Source organism: Tamandua tetradactyla, chromosome 16 (genome assembly GCF_023851605.1).
Source record: "Tamandua tetradactyla isolate mTamTet1 chromosome 16, mTamTet1.pri, whole genome shotgun sequence".
Taxonomy (NCBI): Eukaryota; Metazoa; Chordata; class Mammalia; order Pilosa; family Myrmecophagidae; genus Tamandua; species Tamandua tetradactyla.
The window spans coordinates 29,815,676-29,841,825 of record NC_135342.1 but is presented as its reverse complement, the minus strand read 5'-3'; the positions used below and the strand labels follow the sequence as shown (position 1 = coordinate 29,841,825).

The 26,150-nt window shown below is 47.4% G+C and overlaps 3 protein-coding genes across 6 annotated transcripts; 2 read left to right on the top strand and 1 right to left on the bottom strand.

Annotated features, from left to right (window-relative positions):
- The first annotated feature begins 1,032 nt into the window (after positions 1 to 1,032).
- Positions 1,033 to 3,313, top strand: OVOL3 (ovo like zinc finger 3). Its single transcript, XM_077132044.1, has 3 exons — positions 1,033 to 1,492; positions 2,358 to 2,559; positions 3,021 to 3,313. Exons 1-3 carry the CDS (start codon positions 1,265 to 1,267, stop codon positions 3,227 to 3,229), a joined length of 639 nt encoding a protein of 212 aa, XP_076988159.1. The 5' UTR covers positions 1,033 to 1,264; the 3' UTR covers positions 3,230 to 3,313.
- Positions 3,274 to 4,953, bottom strand: POLR2I (RNA polymerase II subunit I). Of its 2 annotated transcripts, none has more exons than XM_077132043.1 (6): positions 4,795 to 4,953; positions 4,313 to 4,367; positions 3,938 to 4,011; positions 3,773 to 3,847; positions 3,611 to 3,662; positions 3,274 to 3,385 (listed from the first exon to the last, which is right to left on the bottom strand). In XM_077132043.1, exons 2-6 carry the CDS (start codon positions 4,358 to 4,360, stop codon positions 3,323 to 3,325), a joined length of 312 nt encoding a protein of 103 aa, XP_076988158.1. In that variant the 5' UTR covers positions 4,361 to 4,367; positions 4,795 to 4,953; the 3' UTR covers positions 3,274 to 3,322. The 2 variants fall into 2 exon arrangements, with proteins under 2 accessions (XP_076988158.1, XP_076988157.1); XM_077132042.1 differs by lacking the exon at positions 4,795 to 4,953 and adding an exon at positions 4,445 to 4,625.
- TBCB (tubulin folding cofactor B) lies at positions 4,062 to 14,384 on the top strand. Of its 3 annotated transcripts, none has more exons than XM_077132040.1 (7): positions 4,062 to 4,076; positions 4,967 to 5,245; positions 5,614 to 5,757; positions 9,836 to 9,932; positions 10,572 to 10,763; positions 13,910 to 13,982; positions 14,120 to 14,384. In XM_077132040.1, exons 2-7 carry the CDS (start codon positions 5,132 to 5,134, stop codon positions 14,232 to 14,234), a joined length of 735 nt encoding a protein of 244 aa, XP_076988155.1. In that variant the 5' UTR covers positions 4,062 to 4,076; positions 4,967 to 5,131; the 3' UTR covers positions 14,235 to 14,384. The 3 variants fall into 3 exon arrangements, with proteins under 3 accessions (XP_076988155.1, XP_076988154.1, XP_076988156.1); XM_077132039.1 differs by lacking the exon at positions 4,062 to 4,076 and adding an exon at positions 4,540 to 4,649; XM_077132041.1 differs by lacking the exons at positions 4,062 to 4,076; positions 4,967 to 5,245 and adding an exon at positions 5,311 to 5,441.
- The last annotated feature ends 11,766 nt before the right edge of the window (positions 14,385 to 26,150 follow it).

Below are 26,150 nucleotides of genomic sequence, written 5' to 3'. Positions count from 1 at the left end.
ATTGTGATAAAGTGGCAATGTTCTGAGCCAGCAGAGCTTCCCTTGCTTCGCAAAAGGGATCAGCTAGCTGGGGATAGGCTGATTCCTAGGGAATGTGAGTAAATGAACAAATATCCTTTATCTCTTCACCAAGCCTTTGTGCTGACCACCCCCTCTGCCTGACACACATCTCCTCTTTCACCTGAAACCTTTTTCCTTCAGGGCATATGTCCAGGAAGCCTCCCTGAACCCCTAGACAGGGTCAGGAGCCTCTTCTGGGACCCCGGACTTCCCTGGGGCTTCCCCATCCCAGTGCTGACCACTCTGCCTGTGCTTCCCCATCCTTGATCAAGGCTATCACTTGTGACTTGGGTGTCTCTCCTATGGACTAAGTTGTGCATTTATTTTCATGCTGAAGGAGCTAAATTAGAGTTCAGATAATTGTTGGGTAAATTAATGACAGAAAACAGCTACATGGGGAATATTTAAAATCCTTAAGCCCTGATTAGGCATGACAATGACCTATCAGAACAGAGCTGGGCAGAGTGCTGGGTCAGGTCCTGCGAGCTCCTAGCTGTGTTGAGTGACCCCCTTTTAGTTCCTAGAGGTGGAGGGGTGGGGGCAGTGGTGTCCCAGGTGTTCACTAAGGACTGGATTATTAACAAATCAGTATTTTAATGTGTGCTACATCTGAACTGTGCTTCCGGCTGAATGTCAGCTCTGGGTATCTGAGGATTAGAGAGATGGAGCCTGGATCCTAGCTTGCCCTAACCCCACCCTCAGGAGCTGGGCAATCACAGCTGCCGCTCCACTGTGTCTTCAGACAGCTGCTGCAATTTGAATAACCAAGCAGGCTGTTAGATACCTGGAGGTGACTGATTTGCCTGACAAACAGGGCCTCAGGCCTTCCGCCTTGTCAACTGGGGGAGACAATCCCCTGGGGTCCATGTTTCCTGTCTCTACCTCCAAGAACTGTCTAGGCCCCCCATCTTGCCCTGGCTTGACCTTCTTTGGGGTCCTAGGGCTTATGTGACCCTGGAGGTTGGAGGGTCCCTCAGGGACCTGGGGTAGGAGGAGTAATGAACTGCAGACCCTGGGGCAGAGGTAACTGGAGCCTGCTAAACTGCTTCAGGGACTTGTCACAGAATTTGCATGGAGAGAATGGAGCCCCTCCATATCTCACCCCTCCCTCCCCAACAGGAGCAGTCTTCCCTGGGCTGAGGTATGACAGCAGGTGAAGACAGCAGTCGCGGGTCCCTGGAGACAGCTCATCATTCCCAGAAGGATGCCCCGTGCCTTCCTGGTCAGGAGCCGGCGTCTGCAACCGCCAGACTGGGGCCACCTGCCTGACCAGCTCCGGGGAGATGCTTATGTCCCAGGTGGGCCCCTTGCTGGCCTGGGGGTAAGGGGTAGGGGAGACAAAAACATCACTGGCCGGCTTCTCTCTTCAGACTGCAGCAACCTGGGCAGGCCACCAGCACACCAGTCTTCCTATGGGGACTCTTGGGCAGTGGTGAGTGTGCAGCTGGCCCACAAGACCCTGTTCAGTGTCCACCCCTGCCCACTCTATGTCTCCAGCGAACCTGAGTGCCCTTGCTCCAGGCACTGCTTTGCAATGCCTACCTCCTGCCTCAGGGTGTTTCTACCCATTGTTCCATCTGCCCCGGAAGATCTTTCCTTTCCTAGTAGAGAATTCACTGTGAGTTCTTAATCCAAGAACCATTTTCCCAGGGCAGCCAGCCACAGTCCCTACCCCTAGGATATCTCTGTCCAGAGGGACAGAACAGGATTCAAGCCAAAGGGATGGTGATTTGCTTTATGTCAGAAGATTGGACTGGTGACAGGAGAGGCATGGGGGAAGGAAATGGGAAACTTGCTGAAGAAGGGATATTTCAGCTATGCATGCACCAGAAGGAAAGCACCAGCTAGAACTGAAGTGTGCTTCAGAGTACTTATTTATTGAGGGCCAGGCTCTGTTCCAGGCCCTGGGTTTTAGTAGGAATAAGACAGAAACCCATGCTTTCTTGGGGCTTACATTCTGGTGGTGACTGAGGACATGAACAATAAAATAAAAATATCCAGGGCAGGCAACAGTGGCTTAGTGGCAGAGTTCTCGCCTGCCATACCGGAGACCCAGATTTGATTCCCCGTGCCTGCCCGTGCAAAAAGATAATAAATAAAAATATCCAGTATGGTGAAAGATGGTAAGAAATAAAAAGCAGGGTAAGGGCAATTAGGGATGGTCAGAAAAGGCCTTGGAAAGAGGATGGCATTTGTGCACTAATAGCAGCCTCCTTGGTTCTCAGTGCTGAGCACTCAGTTGAATAGAGTGGCCAGGGGTGGGGTGGGAAGGGCTAACTCCTGCATCCCTTCTACAGCCCACAGAGGGCACGCTAGCCACGGCTCCCAGGGCTCCCCAAGCACTTGGCTGCCCGCTCTGCCCCAAGGCTTTCCCTCTGCAGCGTATGCTGACTCGGCACCTCAAGTGCCACAGCCCAGCACGACGCCACGTGTGCCGCTGTTGCGGCAAGGGCTTCCACGACGCTTTCGATCTCAAGCGCCACATGAGGACTCACACAGGTGAGTACTGGCAAGGACCTGGAGGGGGCTACTGGGACCCAGACTGGGAAGATTCGAAACAGGGACACACCTGAGATGTGAAATCTCCAATGTTTATATCGGGCCTAGAATATATCAGACTTCAGCAAGTGCGGGTAATGTGGCCCCAAGCAGGGGCAGAGCCAGGGGAGGGGTGTGTAGCGGAGAAATGGGTGCTGGCCAAAATCCTCACGTCCCAGATTAGAGGGTGTAAAGGAATGCCTTCCTCCCTACGCCAGGAGAAGGAACGATCTGACGGGGAGGATGGGGATACAGGTGTCTGACCCATGTTTGTGCAAAGGATACAGGGAGGAGCTGGTGGGTGGTAGGTGGAAGAATCCAGGGAGCACAGGGTTGGGGGAAGCCATCAGGTCTGGTGGGAAGGCTTCAGGCTAAGGCCATTCATTGCCTTGTCCATCCTGCTCTCCTTTACTCCGGAGCAGGAATCCGGCCTTTCCGCTGCGGCGCCTGCGGAAAAGCGTTCACGCAGCGCTGTTCACTCGAAGCACATTTAGCCAAGGTGCACGGGCAGCCGGCCAGCTATGCTTATCGCGAGCGCCGCGAGAAGCTGCACGTGTGCGAGGACTGCGGCTTCACCAGCTCGAGGGCGGAAGTCTATGTGCAACACCGCGCCCTGCACCCCACCGCATAAGACGGTGCATCCAACCCATGAGGCAAATAAATACAGGAGAAGCATGCACAAAATCCGACTTTTATTACGTGGGGTGAGGGGGGCGGGGAGGTGTCACTCAGTCCAGCGATGGCCACAGTGTGGAGCGGTGCAGACGTAGTACAGGCGCATGGCATCCTGGTAGAAAGGACTCACGATTAGGGTCTGGACCCATGAGAGGGTACAGAATGGAATCCTTCACCCTTCATCTAGCCGGGCCTCACCCCAAAAAGGATAGAGAGGGAGGCTTTCCCTATTGGTTAAGGGTCCCGTCCAGGACGCCGGGAAGGGCAGGGTCCCCCCACCGCCGTGAATGTCCAAGCCCCGGATGTCCAGGAGGCCATAGTGGAGCCAGCAACTCACCTCGGCGCGGGCACTGTGTGATTGGAAGAACACCGCCTCCTTGTGGCCGCATCTGAACGGAAGGCTCAGCCACTTAGAACCTGCTGCACCCTTTCTCCCCTCCCTCCTCGGTTCCGTAGGGATGGCCCCACAGCCCCTCCCCAATACCAACTGCGTGCTCACTTCTGGCAAGGGTGATCCTCGGTCCGCGGCAGCGTGGGGTCCTGGGACACGTCAGCGATTATCTGGGTCAGCTCGCTGCCAGGAGGGGGACCCGGGTTGATAATTATGCTGAGATCGGCCCTTCCAGGCCAATTTCCCTCCCCAAACCTCGGTCCCACCACTCACTCCACTTCGTGCGTTATTTTGTTGACGTAAATGCAGCTGTTGTCTGCTTCCTGCTGGTAATCACAATTCCGGCACTGCGAGAAGGTGAGAGTGGCAGGAAGAGAGTCACGAACAGATCCCCAGTAGCATGGAAACGAGGGTAGGCTCTTCATTGGAGGGGATGACTATAGACTGGAGTCTCGCGTTCAGGGTATAATGGATGTGTCAAGAGTCGCCTCGGGGATAGACAAGACACAGACTCGGTTCACGTGGGGGAGAGTCAGGAGGCGAGGCCAGGACACATCGGGCGCGCAGCATGGGATTTTCGTAGGGGTAGGACGGGGTCACATTTGGGAGGGGTAGACGGGTCTAGGGAGTTGCGGGCATCGTGCTCACCGCGTAGAGCAGAATGCGGTTTTCCTTGTCTTCCTTGGGGTACAGCATATTGTTACTACGGGGAGGGGAAGTCAGAGGTTAGTCTTGGGGCCATTCCTAGATCCCCTTCCGCACCTGTTTCCCCGGCCTCACCATTCCTGGCAGAATCGAATACCCACGAAACCCGGCTCATAAGTCCCATCGGGTTCCATAACGACCAAACCACTGCCCGCCAAGCCTTCCGCGCAAGCTCCGCCGCGGTACAGGTCGCGCGAAGGGTCAGGCCCAGTTGCTTCGCCCGAAGAGAGGCGGAGCTACATACACGTAACGGCTCTTGTTCCGCTCCCTCCGCGATGAGGTGTGATTAATGACTTACTTCAGTCTTTTGATATCCCAGAGTAATTCCTTACAATTTCTGGACCTCGCTTCCCAGTTTATAGAATAATATGGATCTAAACGCCGGGTATAAAGTGAAGAAACCATTGCTCCAAGCGGGAGTTTACCCTTCGCGGGCGGTAATAACTCTTCCAGGCCAACTCTTCCAGGCCTTCCTCTTGGCTTCGGCCTCAGCCGCCGCTGGCAGCTTCCCGTGCCGCCATTGGAAAAACTGTGGCCCATGGAAGGCCTGTCAGGATTGGCTGGGCCCACCAAGAATACGGGATAGTTCTCTTCCAGGCTGTAGACAAAAGACGGCGGCGATTGGCGGGCCCTCTTGGCAGGAGAGTGCGGATTGGCCAGGTTTGGAGTAGGGGGCGGGGCTGATAGCCCAGAAGCGGCTGTGGCTGCGGAGCGGGTGTGAGACGGCTGAAGTGGGGTGCGGACCCAGGAGAACGCGACGAGATGGAGGTGACTGGAATATCGGCGCCCACGGTGACTGTCTTCATCAGCAGTTCCCTCAATAGCTTCCGCTCGGAGAAGCGGTATAGTCGCAGCCTCACCATCGCTGAGTTCAAGGTGTGGCTGTGGGGGCGGGGCCTGGATGGGGCGGGGCAGAGGAGAAATGGGGGTTCCCGAACGCCGGGAGGGTCAGAGAGCAGAGGTCACGCAACAGAGATAACCCGCCGGGGTTGCCGAGATTGGGGATGGAGCCTTGGTGGAGCGGCTCCTGAGACAACCCGAGGCTCCAGAGAGTAGGGGCGGAGAGAATCAGGTCCCAGTGGGCAGGGACCAGAGCCGGGGGGCGGGACCCGGGGCGAGGGGCGAGAGATAACCTGATGGGTCTTTTAGAGGAGCGGGAGCGGGGTAATGGGTACAGGGGGCGCCGCCTTTGGGCAGGAGACGGGGCCACTGGCAGCCTTTCTCACCCAACCCCCTTCCCGCAGTGCAAACTGGAGCTGGTTGTGGGCAGCCCTGCTTCGTGTATGGAACTGGAGCTGTTTGGACCTGATGACAAGTTCTACAGCAAACTGAACCAGGAGGACGCACTCCTAGGCTCCTACCCCGTGGATGACGGCTGCCGCATCCATGTGAGGCCTCCCTACCTGGGACTCCCCCCTAGCCCCCGCCCTGGCCGTTCATTTGTTCAGCAGATGCTAGCTCTGCCCTGCCCTGTGTGATAACAGAGATAGGTATCTTTCTTGTGGAGTTCCCGGTCCAACGTGATGAAAGACAGCTCAGGGCTGGTTGAGCTAGGATGGAGAAAGCCCTGGAGATGCCCAGAGGAAGTGCCTGGCCCCATCTTGGAGTATCAGAAGGGCTTCCTTGAGGAGGAAATGTCTGAACTGAGACCAGAAGGATGAGAAAAGTGCAGGGCAGGAGAAGATGTAGGAAGGACATGCCAGGTGGAGGGAACAGAGGCCCAGAGTATGACGTGGGTCAGGCAGGGTGTGTAATGAGGCTACAAGTGTTGGAAGAAGCTGAAACACACAGGCCCTCTGCATGCGTCCACTCACATCATCTTATCTGTCCTCTTTCCCCCTACTTCTGCTCACTCAGTCTGTACCAACCACACTGCTCCTCAGATATCCCAGGCAGGATCCACCTCAGGGCCTTTGCATATGCTATTCCCTCTGTGTATGTGGGGAAGCACTTGGGGGTGGGTGGGTATGATTCTTTTTTTACAAGCTGATATGGTTCACCCCTTTCTTCCAGTCTCTATTTAAATGTCACCTTCTGAGTGAGACCATCACTAGCCTTTGTGCAGAATTTCAGCTTCCCTCCTTTCCTCTGCTTTGTTTTGTATTTATCCTTTGTTTTTATCACCCTCTGACATACTGTACATTTTTCTCGTTGGTCTGGTGTATTGCTTGTCTTTCTGCCAGAATGCCATGAGGGCAGAAATTTTCCTCTCAAATTTATTGCTGTGTTTCTAGCACCTGTTAACTGTGCCTGGCACAGAGAGGACATTCAATGGCCCTTTGTTGAAATGTTGAGAGGAATCCATCATTAAATAGATTGGAAAATAAAACTGGGAAGATGGTATCATTATCCCCATTTTGCAGAAGAGAAAACTTAGCCTCAGGACAGAATTTACTTTCTTGAAGATGAGTTATAGCTAGAATTTTTATCTCAGTCTGCATGACTGCAGATGTCAGTACTCGTGAAGAACTGGTTCTTTTTTTTTTTTCTTTTTTTTAATCTCTTTCATTTATTCACTGTTATGGAGCACCTGTGCTGTGACTGGAGTATAGCTTTGAACCAAGTCTGAAAAGGTCCACTGTAGCTCTGATGTCACGGGTAGATGTTAATCAGATAATTCCATAAACAAATGCAAAAGGTCACTGGGAATGAGGGCCACACAGGAGGAGACCATGGAGCTGGGAAATCATGTACTAGGGTACCTGAACCATCACTGAGCTCCAGGAGGACTTCCAGGAGGAGGTGTCACTTGAGCAAAGCCTCAGCTGCTCCCAGCCATTCTCCATCTGGTTAGTCTTGATTTCTACAGCTCCAGCTGTAGGTGGTAGCAGTTCCTAGCTCGAGGTAATCTATGCCACCTTCCCACCATTCATGCCCTACAGTGCCACTCGCAGCCTGCATCACCACATTGCTTCCTTGGGAGCAGCTGTGACTGTCACAGAAGTCCAGCAGCTTTTCAAACCAGCAGAAATGTAAACCCAGAATGGCCAGGTCTTCCCATTCCTTTGAGAGAAGATTCTTGCACGATGATTCATGTACATAGGGAGTACCCTTATTATGTTTATTATATGCCCTAGTATGTGTGAATATGTTACATATGTTACCTTATAGATTATATTAATGTACATGACAGTCCTGATTTTTAGGCACTGCTTGCTCTCGAGTTTTAAATGTTGCCTGCCTGTTCAAATTTTAAAAACTCTGCGTGGGGCCACAAGCACCATTTCTGCGGGCCAGTTTGTGATCTCTAGGAATTATTATCACATGTATGTCTATGTTTACATATATATCTGTATATGTGCGCATATATTTAAACACAATTTGGGACATTCCAGCCATTCTTGGCCATCAGGACTTTGGTCTCAGAGGGGCGGTGGGGAGGAGGGGGCAGTGAGAGCAGAGGCCTAGAATAGGAGTGAGCTTGGTGTGTATGCTGGCTGTGATTGGGGAAAAAATGAGAGTATGAGGCAGATGCCAGGTTTTGCTGGGCGTGAATTGCTCAGCCGAGGAGCTCAGGTTCTTTCCTAGGGTTCCTGGGGAGCCATGGGAGGTTCAGGCACAAGAGGGACAGAGTTAGGTTTGTGCTTTAGGAAGCTCACAGAGGGGAGAACAAGGCAGGTCTAGGATGTGTTCAGGCTGATCACGTCCAGAACTGAACTTCTGCCCTTAGCCCAGATCCCTCCTCCCCACCTTGTCCATTTGTCAGCATCAGCTCTATCCTTCCAGGGTTCAGGCCAGGCATCTCAGAGTTGTCTGTAACCCCTTCTTTCCCTCACATAGAATTAGCTGGCAAATCCTGTGAGTTCTATCTACAAACTCTATTCAGAATCTAAATTTCTTTCCCCATCCACTGCCACCACTGTGGTCCAGCCTCCATCCTCTCCTGCCTGGACATAGCCTCCTCCCTGTTCTCCCTGCTCTTGTCCCTGCTCTCCACAGTCTGCCCACTGCAGGCAACCAGAGAGAGCCTGGGAACCCCTCGGTGAGATCAGGGCTGCTAAGCTCTCCCCTGCTGCCCCTCATTCTGAGTAAAAGTCAGAGTCTATGGCACTCTCTCATGTCTCCCACTCTTCCGTGGCTTATTGCACTCCAGCCACATATCTCTTTGTTGCTCCTCAGAAAGGCTGAAGACATTTCTCCATCCAAGCTTTGGCAACTGCTGTTCCTTCTCATCTTTCAGGCCTCAACTCAAATATCCCCCGTTTTCAGAAGCCTGCCCTTGTTACCACAAGCCCAGCACTGTCCCTAGAAGGGCCACCCTGACCTGGTGCTAAAAGGAGAAACATGTCTCTCAGGGTGAAGGTGATTTATTTACTTTGCAAGGAACTGGAGGAATCTTCCCCAAACCAGTTCAAAGTAGGAATGTGAATTCGGGTTTTTATAGGTAAAGGAAAGGGGAGAGAGGTCACAAACTAAGGTCCACATGATTTATTCTTGTCTGGTCAGCAATGATGTTGGATCTTTGTGAGGAGGGCATGAGCAATTTCTCAATCCTGTGTTGTCTTATTGCTCCAGTGTCAGTGATTAGATATTGTGATTTAGGTATTGATGTGCAAGATCTTATATGTAGGATCCTCACGACTCTTTTCTTAGTTAATCTTCAGTAATGTCAAAGTTTTACCTTCTGAGGAGGGAATCACTGATTCACTGGGCCACAGGGTGCTCTTCATGCTATTCTGTTGTCTTATTCCTGTGAGCAAAACTGAGAAGGTCTGGTTAGTGTCCTGGGAACTAATTACGAAGAATAGAATGCTGGGGTATGCTAGGGTGAGCATATTCTCCAGCTATTACCCTGACCATGTAACATATAGCTTCCCCACCTTACCCTGCTCCTCAAGCCTTTTCTCTGTTGTATATTTTACACCATCTGGTGTTGAATCTGCATAGCTGTCTGTTTTCTTGTGGTGGTCTCCTCCTAGCAGAAAGTATGCTTCTTGAGGGCAGGGGCTTGTCTCTGTACTGTGTCCCCAGCACCCAGCATGGGTTCCAACTGGGTGCCTTGGAGGGCTCAGCAAATGATGAGTGCATGAATTTTGGGAATGTTTTCCTGTCCCAGAATCTGGAGGTTGGGGCCAGCTTAGGAGGGTCCCAGAGACCCAGAGGGAGTGGGTACCCTGCCCAGAGGGCTTGTGAGCAAGGCCAAAGCGCTGCCTATTGGGTTTGGTGACTTGGAGCCCATCAGTGACATTGTTGCCAGTGTGTAAGGACATCAGGGGGCAGCCCTCAGGAGCTCAGATCGGGGTGAGTATGTGGAGATGGTCAGGGTGGGGACCTGCTCTTGTTGCTGGGCTCAGGAGAGTAGAGGAGGCCAGCATAAATAAAGGTGAGGGGTGAGAAAGGCATTTTTTCCAAGAAGGGAGAGACATAAATCTGGAATGCTTCAGTGTACAAACCTCCCCCTCCCAGCATCCCAGGCCTCCCTAGCCAGACTGTCATTCGCCCTGACTTCCCCTCCCTTTCCCATAGGTCATCGACCACAGTGGTGCTCGCCTTGGGGAATATGAGGACTTATCCAAAGTGGAGAAATATGAGATCTCACAAGAAGCCTACGATCAGAGACAAGGCATGGGGTGCATGGGGATGGATGGGGCTTGGGGAGGCAAGATGGAGTGGGTACAGGTAAGTATGGGTATGTGGGGGCAGGCAAGGTAGATAGGGACATTGTGGTGGGGGCAGTAGGGGCTGATGGGCATGTGGTATGAATGGAATCTGGGAGGTGTTGGGAGATGAGGGGGATGGGGAACTAGGAGATTGGAGGAGGGTTGAGGGAGAGGTCTGGGGCTTAGAGGGTCTGGAGCATGGTGAAGCGAGATGAGGTGTGGGGAGCAGATGGAGCCTGTGATGGATTGCAGAGTATGTGGGGCAGACAGGGCATTGTGGTGATAGATGCAAGCTAGTGGGGACAGGGCAAAATGTGTGGTGTTGGGAGATTGATGAAGGTTTGAGTGGTCGACTGAAGGCAAATGTATGAACAAGGGGACATGTGAAAGACTGGAGATGGGTGACATCCCATTAGTTTCTAGATTATGGGGAGCCTCAGGAATCCTGGGGAGGAGCTAGGCCTGTGGCAAGAGACTTTGGGGGCTCAAGCAACAGTCTTTTGACACCTAGAACAAAGTTTCTCTATGAATGTTATCTCACATGGTCAGAGGCCTCACCCCAGGACCATGTCTGACCGTGACATCCCCTCTCCCTTCTGCAGACTCAGTTCGCTCCTTCCTGAAGCGCAGCAAGCTAGGGAGGTACAATGAAGAGGAGCGGGCACAGCAGGAAGCAGAGGCCACCCAGCGCCTTACTGAGGAGAGGGCCCAGGCCAGTGCCATCACTGTGGGCAGCCGTTGCGAGGTGCGAGCTCCTGGGCAACCCCTGCGTCGGGGCACCGTCATGTATGTAGGTATGTGGCCCATAAGAGCCCTAGGTCCCCAGACTGAGTGCACACCATTCAGTCATTCTGCAGAGATTCACTGAGGCCAAGGCTAAGCCCTGCCCTGAGGTGGACTGTGCTGGGAGCCTAGCCCTCAGGGAGTTCCTAAACCATAGGGGAGGCAGACCATCAGCTGCTGTGACAGCCCCTAGTGTTCAGGACAAGGCCCTGGAAGACACAGGTAGAGTGGTCAAAGCTGCACGGGCAGAATTGTTACGGCTATCGGGACAGGTCCAAGCCAGAGTGACCAGGGCTGGGATCAAGGAAGCTTAGGGGCTGTGTGAGCTGAGAGGAAGTACCAGAGCCATCCCTGAGAATGATCTGGGAGGGCTTCCTGGGGGAGGAACTGTCTGAAGGAAAAGAAGCAAGCCAGGTGGAAAGATGGGGAAGAGGGTCTAATTAGAGGGAATAGTGACTACAAAGGCCATGGGGTAGCAACAAGTTTGGCGTGTTTGAGGCAGAGAAAGGAGGTGAGCATAGCTAGTGGGGAGAGGACAGAAGTGAGGTCAAGGACATGGGCAGGACCCAACCAGGCAGGGCCTTGGGGACAGTGGAGAGCAGTACAGATTTTTTTTTTAAATATATGTAGTATACAATGTACCTATTTAAAGTATACATTCTTTGTTTTTTATTTTATTCACAGAATTATGAACCATCACCACAATCAATATTAGAACATTTTTATCACCCCCAAGAGAAACCCCATATCCATTAGTAGTCATTCCTCACCCCTACTACCCCCCACCCCAACCCAACACTAGGCTAATCTACTTTCTGTCTCTGTAGATTTGCTTAGTTGAACATTTTATGTAAATGGATTCATACAATATGTAGTCTTTTATATGAATACTTTTCAAGGTTCATCCATGCTGTTCCATGTATCAAAACTTCATTTTTTTAAATTGCTGAGTAATATTCAATTGCATGTTTGCTAGCTGCCAAAATGCAATATGCCAGAAACAGAATGGCTTTTAAAGGGGGGAATTTAGTAAGTTAAAAGTTTACAGTTCTAAGGCCATGAAAATGTCCCAGTTCAAGCAAGTCCATAAAAATATCCAAATTAAGGCACAAGCGAGAGGTTACCTTCACTCAAGAAAGGCTGATGAAGTTCAGGGTTTCTCTCTCAGCTAGAAAGGCACATGTTGGACATGGTGACGTCTGCTAGTTTTCTCTCCAGGCTTCTTATTTCATGAAGCTCCCCCAGGGGTGTTTTCTTTCTTCATCTCCAAAGGTCTCTGCTGCATGGACTCTCATGGGTCTCGTGGCTCTCTCCAAAGTGTTTCCTCTTTTAAAAGAGTCCAGTGAACTAATCAAAACCCACCTGGAATGGGTGGAGTCACATCTCCCTCTAATCAAAGGTTAATACCCACACTTGGACGAGCCACATCTCTTGGAAATAATCTAATCAAGCCATGAAAATGTCCAAATTAAGACATCCAGAGAAAGATACCTTGACTCTAAAGAAGGGCCGTTGGCATTCAGTGTTCCTCTGTCACATGGGAAGGTACATGCGATGCCTACTGGCCCTTCTTTTGGGTTGGTTTCAAAATGGCTCTCTTAACCTCCTATGGGTCCTCCTGGCTTCTCCTGGGGCATTTTCTTTCTCTCTTAGCTTCTTTCTGCTCTCTCTCATAAAGGGCTCCAGGAAAGTATTAGGACCTACCATGAATTGAGTAGGTCACATACCCATGGAAACAGCCTACAATAAGTCTGCACCCACAAGATTGGATTAAAAGAGCGTGGCTTTTCTGGGGTACATAACAGTTTTAAACCAGCATAATGCATATTTGGGTTGTTTCCCCTTTTTTGCTATTATGAATAACATTGCTATGAATATTCCTATGCAAGTTGTTCTGTGGACTTGCTTTCTTTTCTCTATACTTAGGAGTAGAATTGTTGGGTCATATGGTAACTCTGTGCTTAACCTTTTGAGGAACCACCCGAGACTTTTCCACAGTGGCTACACCATTTTATATTACATCAGGGTACGAGGATTCCAATTTCTCCACATCATCGCCAATGTTATCTGTCATTTTGATTATAGCCACTCTATAATGTGGGTGTGAAGTGGTATCTCATTGTGGCTTTTAATTAGATTTTTTGTTGTTGTTGAGTTGCAAGAGTTCTTTATATATTCTCTAAACAAGTCCCTTACCAGATAATATGATTTGCAAATATTTTCTACCATTCTGAGTTGTCTTTTCACTTTCTTGATGGTGTCCTTTTTGATGCACCAGTGGTTTTAATTTTTATGAATTTTAATTTATTTTTTCTTTTTTAAAAATTTTTTTATTTTTAAGTTTTTTAAAAAAATGACAAGAAACATAAACATTAACATATGATCATTCCGTTCTACATATATAATCAGTAATTCACAATATCATCACATAGTTGCATATTCATCATGATCATTTCTTAGAACATTTGCATCAATTCAGAAAAAGAAATAAAAAGACAACAAAAAAAAATTCTTACATATCACACCCCTTACACCTCCCTTTCACTGATCACTAGTATTTTTTCTTTTGTTCCTTATGCTTTTGGCATCATATATAAGACACCAATGCCTAATCCAAGGTCACAAAACTATTCACCTATGTTTTCTTTTAAGAGTTTTATAGTTGTAGCTCTTACATTTAGACTTTTGACCCATTTTGAATTAATTTTTGAATATGATGTGAAATAGGGGTCCAACTTCATTCTTTTGCATGTGGATATCTAGTTGTCCCAGCACCATTTGTTAAAGATACAATTCTTTCTCTGTTGAATTATCTTGGCACCCTTGTCAAAAGTCACTTGACTTGAAGCAGTCTGGGTTTTATGCTGAGTGGGATGGGAAGGCTTTGCAAAATGTGGGCAAGGCATTGGTGCCATCTCCCTTAGCTATTCACAACGATCCCTCTGGCTGGGGGTGTTGACTGGATAACTGGGACAAGGGTAGGAGCAGGGAGACCAGGGAAGAAACTATTACCTTAGTCCATTTAGGAGATGGAGATGGAGATGGTCCTGGGTAATAGCAAGGAGTTGTTTTCCCCAGAACAGGAAACTTGATGGGTAAGCACAAATCTGGGGTGAGCTGTGTCCAGAGGTTTCATTGGGATTTCTCCCCTGGGCAGGACTCACAGATTTCAAGCCTGGCTACTGGATTGGTGTCCGCTATGATGAGCCACTAGGGAAAAACGATGGCAGGTAACTGGCATTCCCACTCAGGTATCTTTGTGTCTGTGTGCGCATGTATGTGTAAGTGCATGGGTGAGTCTGCCTATCTGGGGGTAATAACTGTTGGGGGCTCTCTGACCACTGCCTTCCCCCATCATGCCCTGCAGTGTGAATGGGAAACGCTACTTCGAATGCCAGGCCAAGTATGGTGCCTTCGTCAAGCCATCAGCTGTGATGACAGGGGACTTTCCCGAGGAGAACTATGGATTGGACGAGATGTGACCCTCCATGCTTCAACTCCTAACTCACCCCCATGGCCCCTCCCTGTGTGTGCCCAGAGCCTTCTTTCCCTGCCCATTTTTATTTTATTCATCTTTCCCCTGCCATTGGCTTTGGAGACATGCATTAAATTTGCTTAAGACCTGGGAAGCATTTGGAAGACTTGAGGATTATGAGAGGGGCTAGGAGTTGCTGGGTAGCTGAAGGTCAAATAGGAGGCTGGGCAAAATAGAAGCCAGGCAGTATGAGGCTTTATCCTGTAGCTGGTAGCAGGTGGTGTGTGAGAATGTTCCAATTCTCAAATTAGTTAACTCAGTGTTCTGCTGCCATATCAAAGGTACCCCAAATAATAGTGACCTAAACAAGATGGAACTTTATTTCTCTCACATGCAAAGCCTTATGTGATCATCTAGGGTAACCCCTTGGTGTCAGGGTCCAGTCTTCATCTTCTACATCTTGGTGCTCTTCTATCTCTCACTAATGACGTCCTTGCCTTAAGGAATATGTGCAACTCACAACTTGTTCCTGTTTCATTGACCAGAATGTGGTCACATGGTCACATGTAGCTGCAAAGGAGGCTGGGAGATGTCACTTTTCTTGGTAGCCGTGTGCCCAGCCGATTAGCAGAAGTTCCTATACTACAGAAGCAAGAGAGAAGGGATATTGGGGATCAACAGGTAGTCTCACCACAGTACCTGTGGGTGGAAAACCATACTTGTTCATTTAGTAATAATATTTTAAAAAAGACTTTAGAATTAGCATGAAGTCATTCCTCATGGCATTATGGAGACTGGTCAGGAACACTGTGCCCTCAGGGAGGTACATGTACTTGTGCAGCCCTGTGCTCTGGGGAGCCCAAATTGCCCGGCACAAGTTCTGCCCACGGTAATTCCTCATTAGCTCCTGGAAGGGGTTCATAGTTGGGTGACTTTTAGGGGGAATATGCTTAATAGCTGCAATTATTCAATTATTACTTTTGGAGAAAGGGGTGCACAGCAGGAAGGACAGGTTAAACTGCCTGAGAGCTGAGGGAGTCCTTGGGGAAGCTGCAGGTAGTCTGATGTACTCTGATGCCCACCATAGCGTACATGGGCACACTCAGACACAGTGGCCACACCCAAAACAGATTTGCACTCAAACACATGAGCAGTCACATGCAGAAGCAGCCAGGGCAAACAGATTCTAACACGGGGACACCACACACCCACACATACACAGGAAACATTCAGTGATACACATCAAACACCCACAAGCGATAGAGATGCACCTACATACACACAATCACACACACGTGAGCCAATGAAATTGTCAATCTACCAACCCCCCCAAAAAACCTTGTTAATTTAGGAAAGGACCCAAGACTTAGGACCCTTCCATGTCAGGAAGTTGTCAGAGAAGGACTGCTCCCCCTAACCTCTAACCAGCACCTGTCAACCTAAGTTCAGCCAGAAAATCCAGCAGAATTAGCTCAGCTTTTTATTTAGCACATGAATTCAGTACTAAGGACCAGGGACTCACTTTAAATTGTCTCAGGGTGCAGCTCCATTAAATGAGGTGAAAAGATAGTGACAGGAATATGAGCATGTGTCCCCCAACCCACCATAGACAAACTGACCACCTTAATCACACCTCTCGGCTCCAGGCAGATATTATAGAGTCACTGCATGAGGCTTTGCCAAACTATAATAGAAGATCTAAATGCAAACCACGGTGTGCTTTCAGTGCCTTCCAGCTGTCAACATAGAAGACGCTGTCCAAAATAACATGGAAAAACATTTAAATTTTTTGTCATAAGAAGGGACTATGCTAATAATTTCAAACTAGGAAATCTATGGGACCATAATTAGGGATTAGAGGTTCATTTTACGAATGATTTTAAGTTTTACTTATATCAGAGGGCCCAGGGAAGAAGGGAGGTGATCAGTGTGGGCAGAACACCAGTTGCTGTAAAAGATAATCCCACAGTCCACTGCAGGTAGAAGTTCTGGTTGGTTGGCAGAAATTTCCATGTCGTTATTCACACATCCGGGCTCCCTCTTGTGACTCCATCACTGCCTAGGGCTCAAAATTATAAGCCTTCAGCTGACAAATGGGGACAATCGGTATGGAGAAGGCTCACCAGATTCTTCGAAAATGGTCCTGGAAGTGTTGTACACATTTCACTACTCATACGTTATTAGTGAGAAACTCGGCAGCCATGCAGCCATGCAGCCATCCAAGATGCAAAGTTGGTTTTGGAACATATTTCTGAGTTGGGCAGCTCTCTCCCAGTCACGACTATGCAAAAAGGCCATGGCTTTCGTAGCCTAGCAATGAGCATCTTCTGCTGCTCACCATGTAATGGGACCTAGCAGGAAGGTGTCTGAGGGTGTTTCCTTCCACCGGACTCATTAAATCCTCCTGCCTCCGTCAATTGTCTGTCCATGCCTAATCTGCACTCTTCACCACCGTCCCAGACGCGGGCATACCCGCCCAGCTGCCACGTGGGGGCAGCAGCGCAGCGCTCAGCTGCTGCGCACACGGTGCCAATTTGGCACGCGCACTGCATTTTCCCGGCAGCCATACGACACTACCTCCCCTAGCCCATATCTGGAAGCGGAGGTCTCACCCACTCCCAGCGGCGAGGAGGATTGTGGGATGCAAAGACTTGGCTTGTTATCGCGGGAGGGGGCGGTTCTGCGCAGACGCGTTAGGCCTACAGAGCCCACTCCATTTTAATTCGAGAGCAGGATTCTATCCGCGTAGCGTAGTGAACTCTGCTGCTGACTTTCCGCGGTAGCGAAAGGAGAGGATCTCGCTGGCCGGGAGGCTGATTGGCTGACTTTCCGTCCTCCTGCTTCCTTGCGTCACAACCATTCCCTCTTCCTCTTTTTGGCTCTCAAATCTCGCCTAGGCGCTTTTTTTTTTTTTGGAACTATTTTTATTGTATAATATAACATATATACAAAGCAAAGAAATAAAAAAGCAATAATTTTCAAAGCACTCTTCAAGTAGTTACAGAACAGATCTCAATATTTGTCATGGGCTACAATACCATCTCAGATTTTTCCTTCTAGCCACTCATGATAATTTCTTAGAACATTTGCATTAATTCAGAAAAAGAAATAAAAAGAGAACAGAAAAAAATTCATACCATACCCCTTACCCTTCTCTTTCATTGATCACTAGCATTTCAATCTACTAAACTTATTTTAACATTTGTTCCCCCTATTATTTATTTTGGTTCCATATGTTCTACTTGTCTGTTGACAAGGTAGATAAAAGGAGCATCAGACACTAGGTTTTCACAATCACAGTCACATTGCGAAAGCTATATCATTATACAATCACCTTCAGGAAACATGATACACGCTCGCATCTTAAAGGAAAGAATTCCCCTTTCCCTGTTTTTGCTCTCTCCATCTTTGCCAAGCCAATATTTTTTTTCGTTAAACTTAATGGGAATTTAAAGTTGGAATAGTACTCATTACTTAGCTTCTGTAATTGTCAACATATAGCCAACTTGTTCGGTGTATTGTGATCCCTACCCCCCATATATTTTAAGGTAAATTTCAGACAGCATACTTCATCCGAAAATATTTTTGTTGGTATGTATCTACATCTAAAAATAATTAAGACAAAACTACTCTCTTTTTCCTTAACAAAACACATCCTGCATGCCTTATATGTTTAAATTACCAAAAAAATCTTGCAAACTGTTTTCAGGCTGTAGATGAGGCACTCTCAAATGTGGGTCCCTCACTCGGCAGCTAAGGGTACAGACATGCCAAACTGCTAAGGAGGAAAAGGAATTTATTCACACCAGTAGAAGAACTGGGAAATTTCCTTCTCAAATCAGCCTCCCCATAGTAACCTTTCAATTGGCTTTTTTTTTTTTTTTTTAATGTTTCAGGTAATACGTTTTACTTTAACTTCCCCTATTCTTTTAACTTATTTTGGTTTAAATTTTTTTATTTTTAACCTTTTTATTGTATAGTATAACATATATACAAAGCAAAGAAATAAAAAAGCAATAGTTTTCAAAGCACTCTTCAACAAGTAGTTACAGGACAGATCCCAGAGTTTATCATGGGCTACCATACAATCCTCTCATATTTTTTCCTCTAGCTGCTCCAGAATATAGGAGGCTAGAGGGCTTTCTTTTTTTTTTTTTTTTTATCATCACATTTGACTTATTTTCCTTCTTTTTTTGTGGACAATAACATATATACAAAAAAAAAAGCTATAAATTTCAAAGCACAGCACCGCAATTCAATTGGCTTTTATACCCATCAGAGACCAAGAATCATCATCTTAGTTAACAAGTAGCAGAAGTCTGGAGAACTTCAGCAGTTTACCTTGGTTATTTCCTACTTCATTTAGAATTTACATCCTCTGTGACACCTGAGAAAGGTGCCTCCGAGTCTAGGGAGATAGTTGAAAAGCTTTATATTTGGGAGGTCTGGGGCTATAGATGAAGGCTTATTAAAATCTGGGTGCTGACTTCACATTTACATATTGTTCCTTTATGAGACTGAGTTCTCATTTACAGCTTGCTTCCAGGTTTAAAGTTACATTTAAAGTCTGTTTTAAAGCTTACATTTTAAGGCTACTATTATAATTCCCAGCTTGCTTACAGTTTTAAGATTTTATTTTAAAAGCTACTGTTACAAAGCCAACATCCTATAATACACAACTGCTCTTCAAATAAAGTTTGTCAGAATAATACCTTAATTTGATTAGAGATAAATTTACATTTCATATCATTTTAAAGATCCAGTAGATATATTGCTAGCTTAATCGATCAGTAAATCTATATAAATTTAGGAAGAACATACCTCAATAAAAGAAAATTGTATGCTTGTGTTGTACTTAACATTGGTAACTTAGAAGACATGGCTGTTATCATTTAACTAACAGTATTAAACTAGTCCCGTTTGTCAGAAGTTTATCAGAAGATCTCACTGATAGGAAATAATTAGAAGCAAACTCATAGAGTCACAATCTAGAATATAAGTTACTAGGCAACAGGGTGGGGGTAGGGAATTGAAAGTTAAGGGATAAAATGTACGGAATTTCTACTTGGGAGATGGAAAAATTTTGTACTGCATGGTGGGGATAGTAACATAATACAGTCAATCATTATAAAGTGAGCACCAGGAAACAGAGTGATCAGTGCTGGGTCGGTGGAAACCAAGGAGGCTGTGAGGGGCCAGAAGATGTACCTGATTTAGCGGGGATGGGAGTGGGGGTACGTGATAGGTTCTTCCACTGGGAGAAGAGATGTAAACTCAAACTCCATCAAAGGAGTTTATTGTATGACTTGCACAGCGGGCTGATGCCTAAGATGGCGCGACAGGCCGGAGCAGGTGAAGAAGTACGGGTTATATAGGATGGTTAGTGGGAAGCAGGGAAAGGGAGGCGGTGGATTTTCATTGTCTAGCTTGGGAGCGGAAAATTGGCAGGTTTTTACTGGTTGGTTTAGAAGCGGTTGGGGGCTGGCGGGGGTGGTGGTGGCTACATGCCGCCTAGTGTTGCGGGGTTGTAACTGCTGGAGGGTGGATGTTGGGTAAGCGGAGGTAGCACAGAAATGCAGTTGCCAGAGGGCAGATGCAAGGACAATTGATTATGTGACTGCCCTGTGAGCTCGGGAAGGTTTGGTTTTGCATAGAGCCTCCTGGAAGTTATTGGTGGGGGAAGTTTCCTGAAATGTTTTCTAAGGGTCGGTTACTTACCCCGGAGTGGGGGGGTGGGGGGTGGGTGGTAGTGGTTAGCCTGACATTCCAGATTTTTCCTTTTAGTTTTTTCTTGGGATGTTGAGGGGTGGAGGTCTGCTTTCTGAATCTGCTTCCAGGTGGTGGAGGACACAGGGAGGTAGCTGGTATTGAAGTGCCTGTGGGAGGAGTACCATGTCGCCAACAGCCTGATTCCTCATTGTTTGGACGATTCTGTGAATAAATCTGGGTAAGAATTGTAGAAAACAGGGCCCTAAAATGAGGAGTATGATTATGAAAAGGGCTATTAAAAGTGGAATTAAAATTGTCTTCAGAGGAGAGGAGAGGAGAAATATGATGGAACAGACTCTAGCCATGATGGATTGTCATATGCAGCATTTTCTTGTGTCTTTCTTATTATTTTATGTTATCTTTTAGGATTTTTTTGGTTTTCTTCTACCTGTCCTGTGGTGTTAATGTAGAAACAACAAGTTTCATTTAGCAATGCACAGACAATAATTTTCATTGCAGTTAGGCCATCTAGTGCTCTTCTGTTTTGTAAGACTACAGAGGCTAAGCTATCAATTGACTTTTGCTGGTTTTCTATAGCTTGTACTGAGGCATTCTGTGATTGTTGCATCATGATGGACGTGTTGAGTCTAGATGTTTCTAACAGTGGAATTCCAGTGGACCAAAAGAGACTTGAAAAGATTGTGTCCTATTCCAGGCTTTTCCAGAATTGGGTTATGGTGTCCCTGATATCCATATACAGGGCCTGCTGGTAAGGGTCTCATCTTTTGTATCGTGTGGGTCCACGGGAAAGGAGAGAACTTTCAAAAAAGAACCCAAGGTTTGGGATCTGTCCAGAGGAAGCCATGTCTTTGGTGTCTAGAATGGCTGTGTCCGAAATAGTGAGACAACTGTACAGGTACCAGACCATCGCCTTGGGAGCATAAGGTATGCTGTGCTTCCACACAGAAAGTAGTATCCTCTCACCATGAGGGAGAGGGTCGTTGTGGGTCCTTGGGGTTGGGAATATTTAAAGGAGTTTAGGAAAAACAGATCTTTAGGGTTTATGATTTGTGTACCTGAGAAGAATTCATCCACGCACAAGGGGGAGTAGGATGACTTTGTTTTATTGTGTGTGTGCTGTGGATTTTGACAGAGTAAATTGCAAAAAAAAAAAAAAAAAAGTGTTGGAAGAGGTTATTGTGGGAGTCTAGGATAGAGAATGTCTTATTTTCTGATATATTTTCTGAAATACTGAAGAGCTGGCATGAGTGTGTTCCTATGCCAAAGAGTTCAGTTCTGTGTTGAGAACTGTTAATACGATAAAACTTCTTCAGTGTAACTTTTGTAGGCATTTTGGAAGTTACCTCCCCAGAACAGTAGAGCAGTGTTGTAGTAACCTATCGAGGTATTTGGAGGTTCACAGAGAACCCATTTTAGGGATGTTGTGCATGTACAAAGTATGATTGCAGTATTATGTATCTAGGTGTCCTAAGAGAGTAGCTTTGGGATCCTGCAAAGAGGATGAAGCAGAGGTAGGCTTTATCCATTAGGTTGGTGGTGGTCTCTATGGGTTCAGAAAACTCTGTGTTTGAAGGTTTTCAATTCCTAATAGAGGGAAGTTTATTCCTGGGAGTGTTCTATTACTGAAAGTGATTCTAATTACATGGTATTGAGGTGTTATGGAGAGAAGGGTTTCTGGACTTAAGGGGAAGGCAGAGAGGGATAGAGAGGTGGTGTGAGTGGCATTTGGACAAATCCAGCAGTTGATTTGATTAGTTACTTTGGCGATGTGTTGACTAGTGAGGGATAAAAGGTGATGGGGTGAGGTGTCTGTTAAAGTAATGAGAAGGGTTATTATTTGTATTATATTGGTTGATTTCATGGTTTCAATTACTCAGTAACTTGCTCCCAGGTGTAATCTGTTGGGTCTCCTTATAAGTATGCTTCCCAGAGAAAGATTAGGTCTCTTTCGGTACGTAGTTTGGGAGAGCCTTGAGTGATGCGGTTAAGGATTAATGAGTAGAAGGTATCAGGAGTTATTAAGCGTTGTTGGGAGTGATGTGGGATGCAGAGGGTTCACATATATATATGAAGTTATATACGTGGGAGTTACTGGTGTTTCTGAGTGTCTGGACTCAGGCACCCTGGGAGAAGCATGGGGGTGAGAGGAACAATGATCAGGAGAAGGTATGTGGGAAGAAAGGGCCACCCTGCGCAGCAAGCATCAGTGTCAAACAGCATGACCTGGATGAGGGACTCATATCTCCGATGCGTGCAGTTCCCTTTCTTTTGGAATTTGCGATAGCTTTGGTTTTGGTGGCGCAACTGGTGTGCACCCACAGCAGGGGACTTCGGAGTCTTCACTGCCAAATGGGGCTCTCTCTCTCTCTTTTTTTTTTTTTTGAGAAAATTTATTATTTATTTTAAACATAACAACATACAAACACAAACATTCTTACCATATGATCATTCCATTCTTGGTATATAATCAATAACTCACAATATCATCACATAGTTGTATATTCATATTCATCCCCATGATCATTTCTTCGAATATTTTCATCAATTCAGAAAAAGATATAAAACGAAAAAAGAAAAAGACTCATACATACCATACCCCTTACCCCTCCCTCTCATTGATTGCTAGTATTTCCATCTACCCAATATATTTTAGCCTTTGTTCCCCCTATTTTTTTCTATACCCCTTATCACTCCTTTTCATTGATCACTAGCATTTCAATCTACTAAATTTATTTTAACATTTGTTCCCCCTATTATTTATTCTAAATCCCAAATAGTGCTCTCTTAAGTTTGGAAGTGTGGCACCAGGGAGCCAGTCCGCATAGCTTGGCTCCTATTGATAGTTACCCGAGGTTCCACATCGGTGATTGTTGCGGGGCCTTGTGCAGTTTCCAGGCATCTTCAGTCCTCCCCTGCCAGTCCCAAAAGTTCTGGGAGGTCAAAGCCAGGGGTCTTGCTAGACTGAGTTAACTGATGTCCCCGTGCCCCCCTTGGGGGGGGGGCAGTTAGACTTCCAATGACATTAGAACAGTAAGGAAACAGGGAGGGAATTACCAGGGAGGGCTTCATGGGGTGGAAGGAGCCATCTGAACCACTACTTGGATGGGTGGATGAGGATGGTTTGCTGAAAACCATGTAAGTACACAATCCACTGACTCTCAAAGAGTTTTCATTCTGGTGAGGGAGTTGGATTGGTACAATTGCACAGAAAATGATGATGATGATGCTAACAGCTAAATTAGTGTCACGTCCTCCATCTATTACCTAGCACTGGGTTGGGTAATGCTGGGGACACAGTTGTCCCTGAGAAAGCATCCCCTCACCTGACCAGGGCTCCCAATTCAGAGGGGAAGACAGATATCATCAAATGTTATAGATTGTAATTCATTATTTTATTTATTTATTTAGGTCAGGTGACACTTTACAAGGCGGGAAACACAAAACCTATCTTTGGGAAATATCAAGAGCCATACGTGGGCCAGAGCAGAGAGTGGAGGTGCAGCAATCAGAGTGGGACTCTAGTCTGGGCTGAGGGAGGTTGAGAAAGTTTTCCTTGGTAAGGTGATATCTGTACAGTGACTCCAAGGCAAAAAGGGTGAAAAGGGTGTTCCTGCAGAGGCAGAGCCTATGCAAAAACCTGGCAGCAAAACAGCATGGTGAGGAGAGGGAAGGGAAGTGGCTTATGCCAGCTGCAGGGAGGGGAACAGAGGGACAGGAATCCAAATTAGTCATTATGTAACAACTTGGCATCAACCAAGCTCTCAGACTCTGCCAAATCCTGTGGTGCCTCAGGCAAGTGACTAGCCTCTCTGAACTTGCGCTTCCTCTAGTTATTTCCTTTTTCATAGGGTGGTGAGATGCCTTGGCAAGATATGCCGGTAAGACTGTTATCCTAACCTAGTTCCATCAAGCCCTGGGGAGATGGTTAGCTAGGGTAGTTATGACTGAGTGTATTATTGGTGCTAATATCACTGAGGCAGCACATTATGAGCAATAAAAGTGTAACCTACAAAGCCAGACTCCCTGAGTTCAAATCTTGACTACCCCCACCCTGGACCTTGGTTTCTTTCTGGGCCCGATCATAACATCTACATGCACCAGTCAAAATAGGCTAGGTTATGCTGTGGTAACAAATGAGCCCTAGAGCTTGGTGGACTAATACCTCAAAAATGTTAGTTCTTGCTCATACAGTTTGCTGCAGGCTGGGTGACAGTGGGTGACCATCTCCACTGTTGCCAGGGCAGGGGAGAGAGAGAGAGCATGGAGCATCCTCCACTGGCTTTTTTTTTTTTTTTTTTTAATAATGGTCAGTGTTGTGATTTTTATTTTTTAAATAAATTGTAGGTTTGCAGAAAAATCATGCAGAAAGTACAGAGTTTCTTTATACCCCATCTCACACACACAGTTGCATTGAGCTTTTAAATGCTCCCACCTGGAAAGTGCCACACTCAGTGCTCCAGCTCTCCTTTCACAATGCAAGTCATCCAACCCTGCTGAAGTTTAAAGGAGCATGCAAAAGTTCGGGAGGCATTAGTAATGCTTGCTGGACTATCTCACTGATGACGCTGAAAACTGAATGACAAAATCCATGTAAAACATTTCATTCATCATGAACAAGTGCTTATTGAATGCCTAATATGGGCCAGGCACTGTTCTAGGTACTGGGTACATAGCAGCAAACTAGACAAATCCCTACTCTCTGGAGGCTGTTTGTAGTGGGGGAAAGAGACAAACGGAATGAGTATGCAATATGCTAAGAGGTGATAAGTGATAGGAGCAGGGGGTTTAAATTGAGGATCCCAGAGGACCTTCCTGATCACTTGATGTGAGGCACTAAGAAGTAAGGGACTAAGGTGGGGCTGGAAACTAGCCTTGGCAATGGAGAAGCAGCCCTCATGTATGTAGAGGGGGACTGTCTGGATGCTGCTGTGTGTCCTTGTCTTGAGTGCTCAGGTGGGACCATCCAGGTTGAGCTGCCAGTAGGGCCTTTTCTCTCTTTCTCATGGAGGAGAAGAGCAGAGAGATGGTAGGACCAGATCACCAGGGCCTTAGTGAGGACTTTGATTCTTGCCTATAGTGAAGGGCAGCCAGGGGAGGAGGGCGGGGCTCAGCCATGAGGGGCCTGATCTGACCCAGGTGTTCACAGGGTCCCTCTGGCTGCAGGTGGGGAGAAGACTGTGGGGGGCAGGGATGGCAGGAAGAGGCTGCTGTGGGAGAGGAAGGAGGCAGGACCTATGTGGGGCAGTGGAGGGGAGGAGTTTAGATTCTGTAGGTGGAGTCAACAAGGTTTGCTGACAAGTTGGAGTGGGTGTGAAGGAAAGAGGGTTTAAGGACAACACTGGGGTGTTTGGCTTCAGTCACTGGAAGGACAGGGCTACCACTTGCAGAGGTGGGGGAGGAGCAGTTTGGGATGTGTGGAATTTGAGATACCTCTAAGATCCCTCCCCTTCCCTCATGGAGATGGTGAGTGGAAGGCAGACTATAGGAGGATACAAGGAACCTGGAGCTCAGGGGCTCTCTGGGCTGAAGATATTTGGGTGTTGACAGCCTAGAGATGAAATTTAAAGCATGGTATGGGCGAGGCTCACGCAGCATGTGTGGCAGAGGAGGACCAAGTCCTGGGACTGACCAGAATTAGGAGCTCCAGGATACAGACCTAGACCACAACATGATTATAATGGGCTGTGAATGTCATGAGAAAGTACAAGTAATTTTCAGAGCATATAACTGGAAGCCTCAGCTAGTTTTGGGTGGGAGTAGTGGGGGGTTAGGGAGGGTTTCCTGGAAGAGGCCACTCCTGAGCTGACACCCAAAGTCTGAGTAGCTACAAAGCCAGGCCAAAAAAAAAAAAAAAAAAGGCGGTAGGAGTGTTCCAGATAGAGGGCACAGCCTACACAAAGCCCTGGCAGCAAGTGAGCCCAGGGAGAGGACAGGCCGCTGAAGCTGTTCAGCTTGGTTGAAACTATGAGTGGCAGGGAGGGGTGTGGTGACAAGGGAATCCAGATTAGTCACCCTCAAAAGATACGGCCTCAACCAAGCCCAGGTTCAGGCCTGGTTCTTCCACCCTCTGTGACCTGAGGCCTCTCAGAGCCTCCATTTTCTCTCTTGTTAGTTTCTGCCTTAGAGACAAGGCTTGTGTAGGCAGTTGCCCTGTCCTGGCCCAGGAGGCCCTCAGGAAGCATGAACTCAGGAT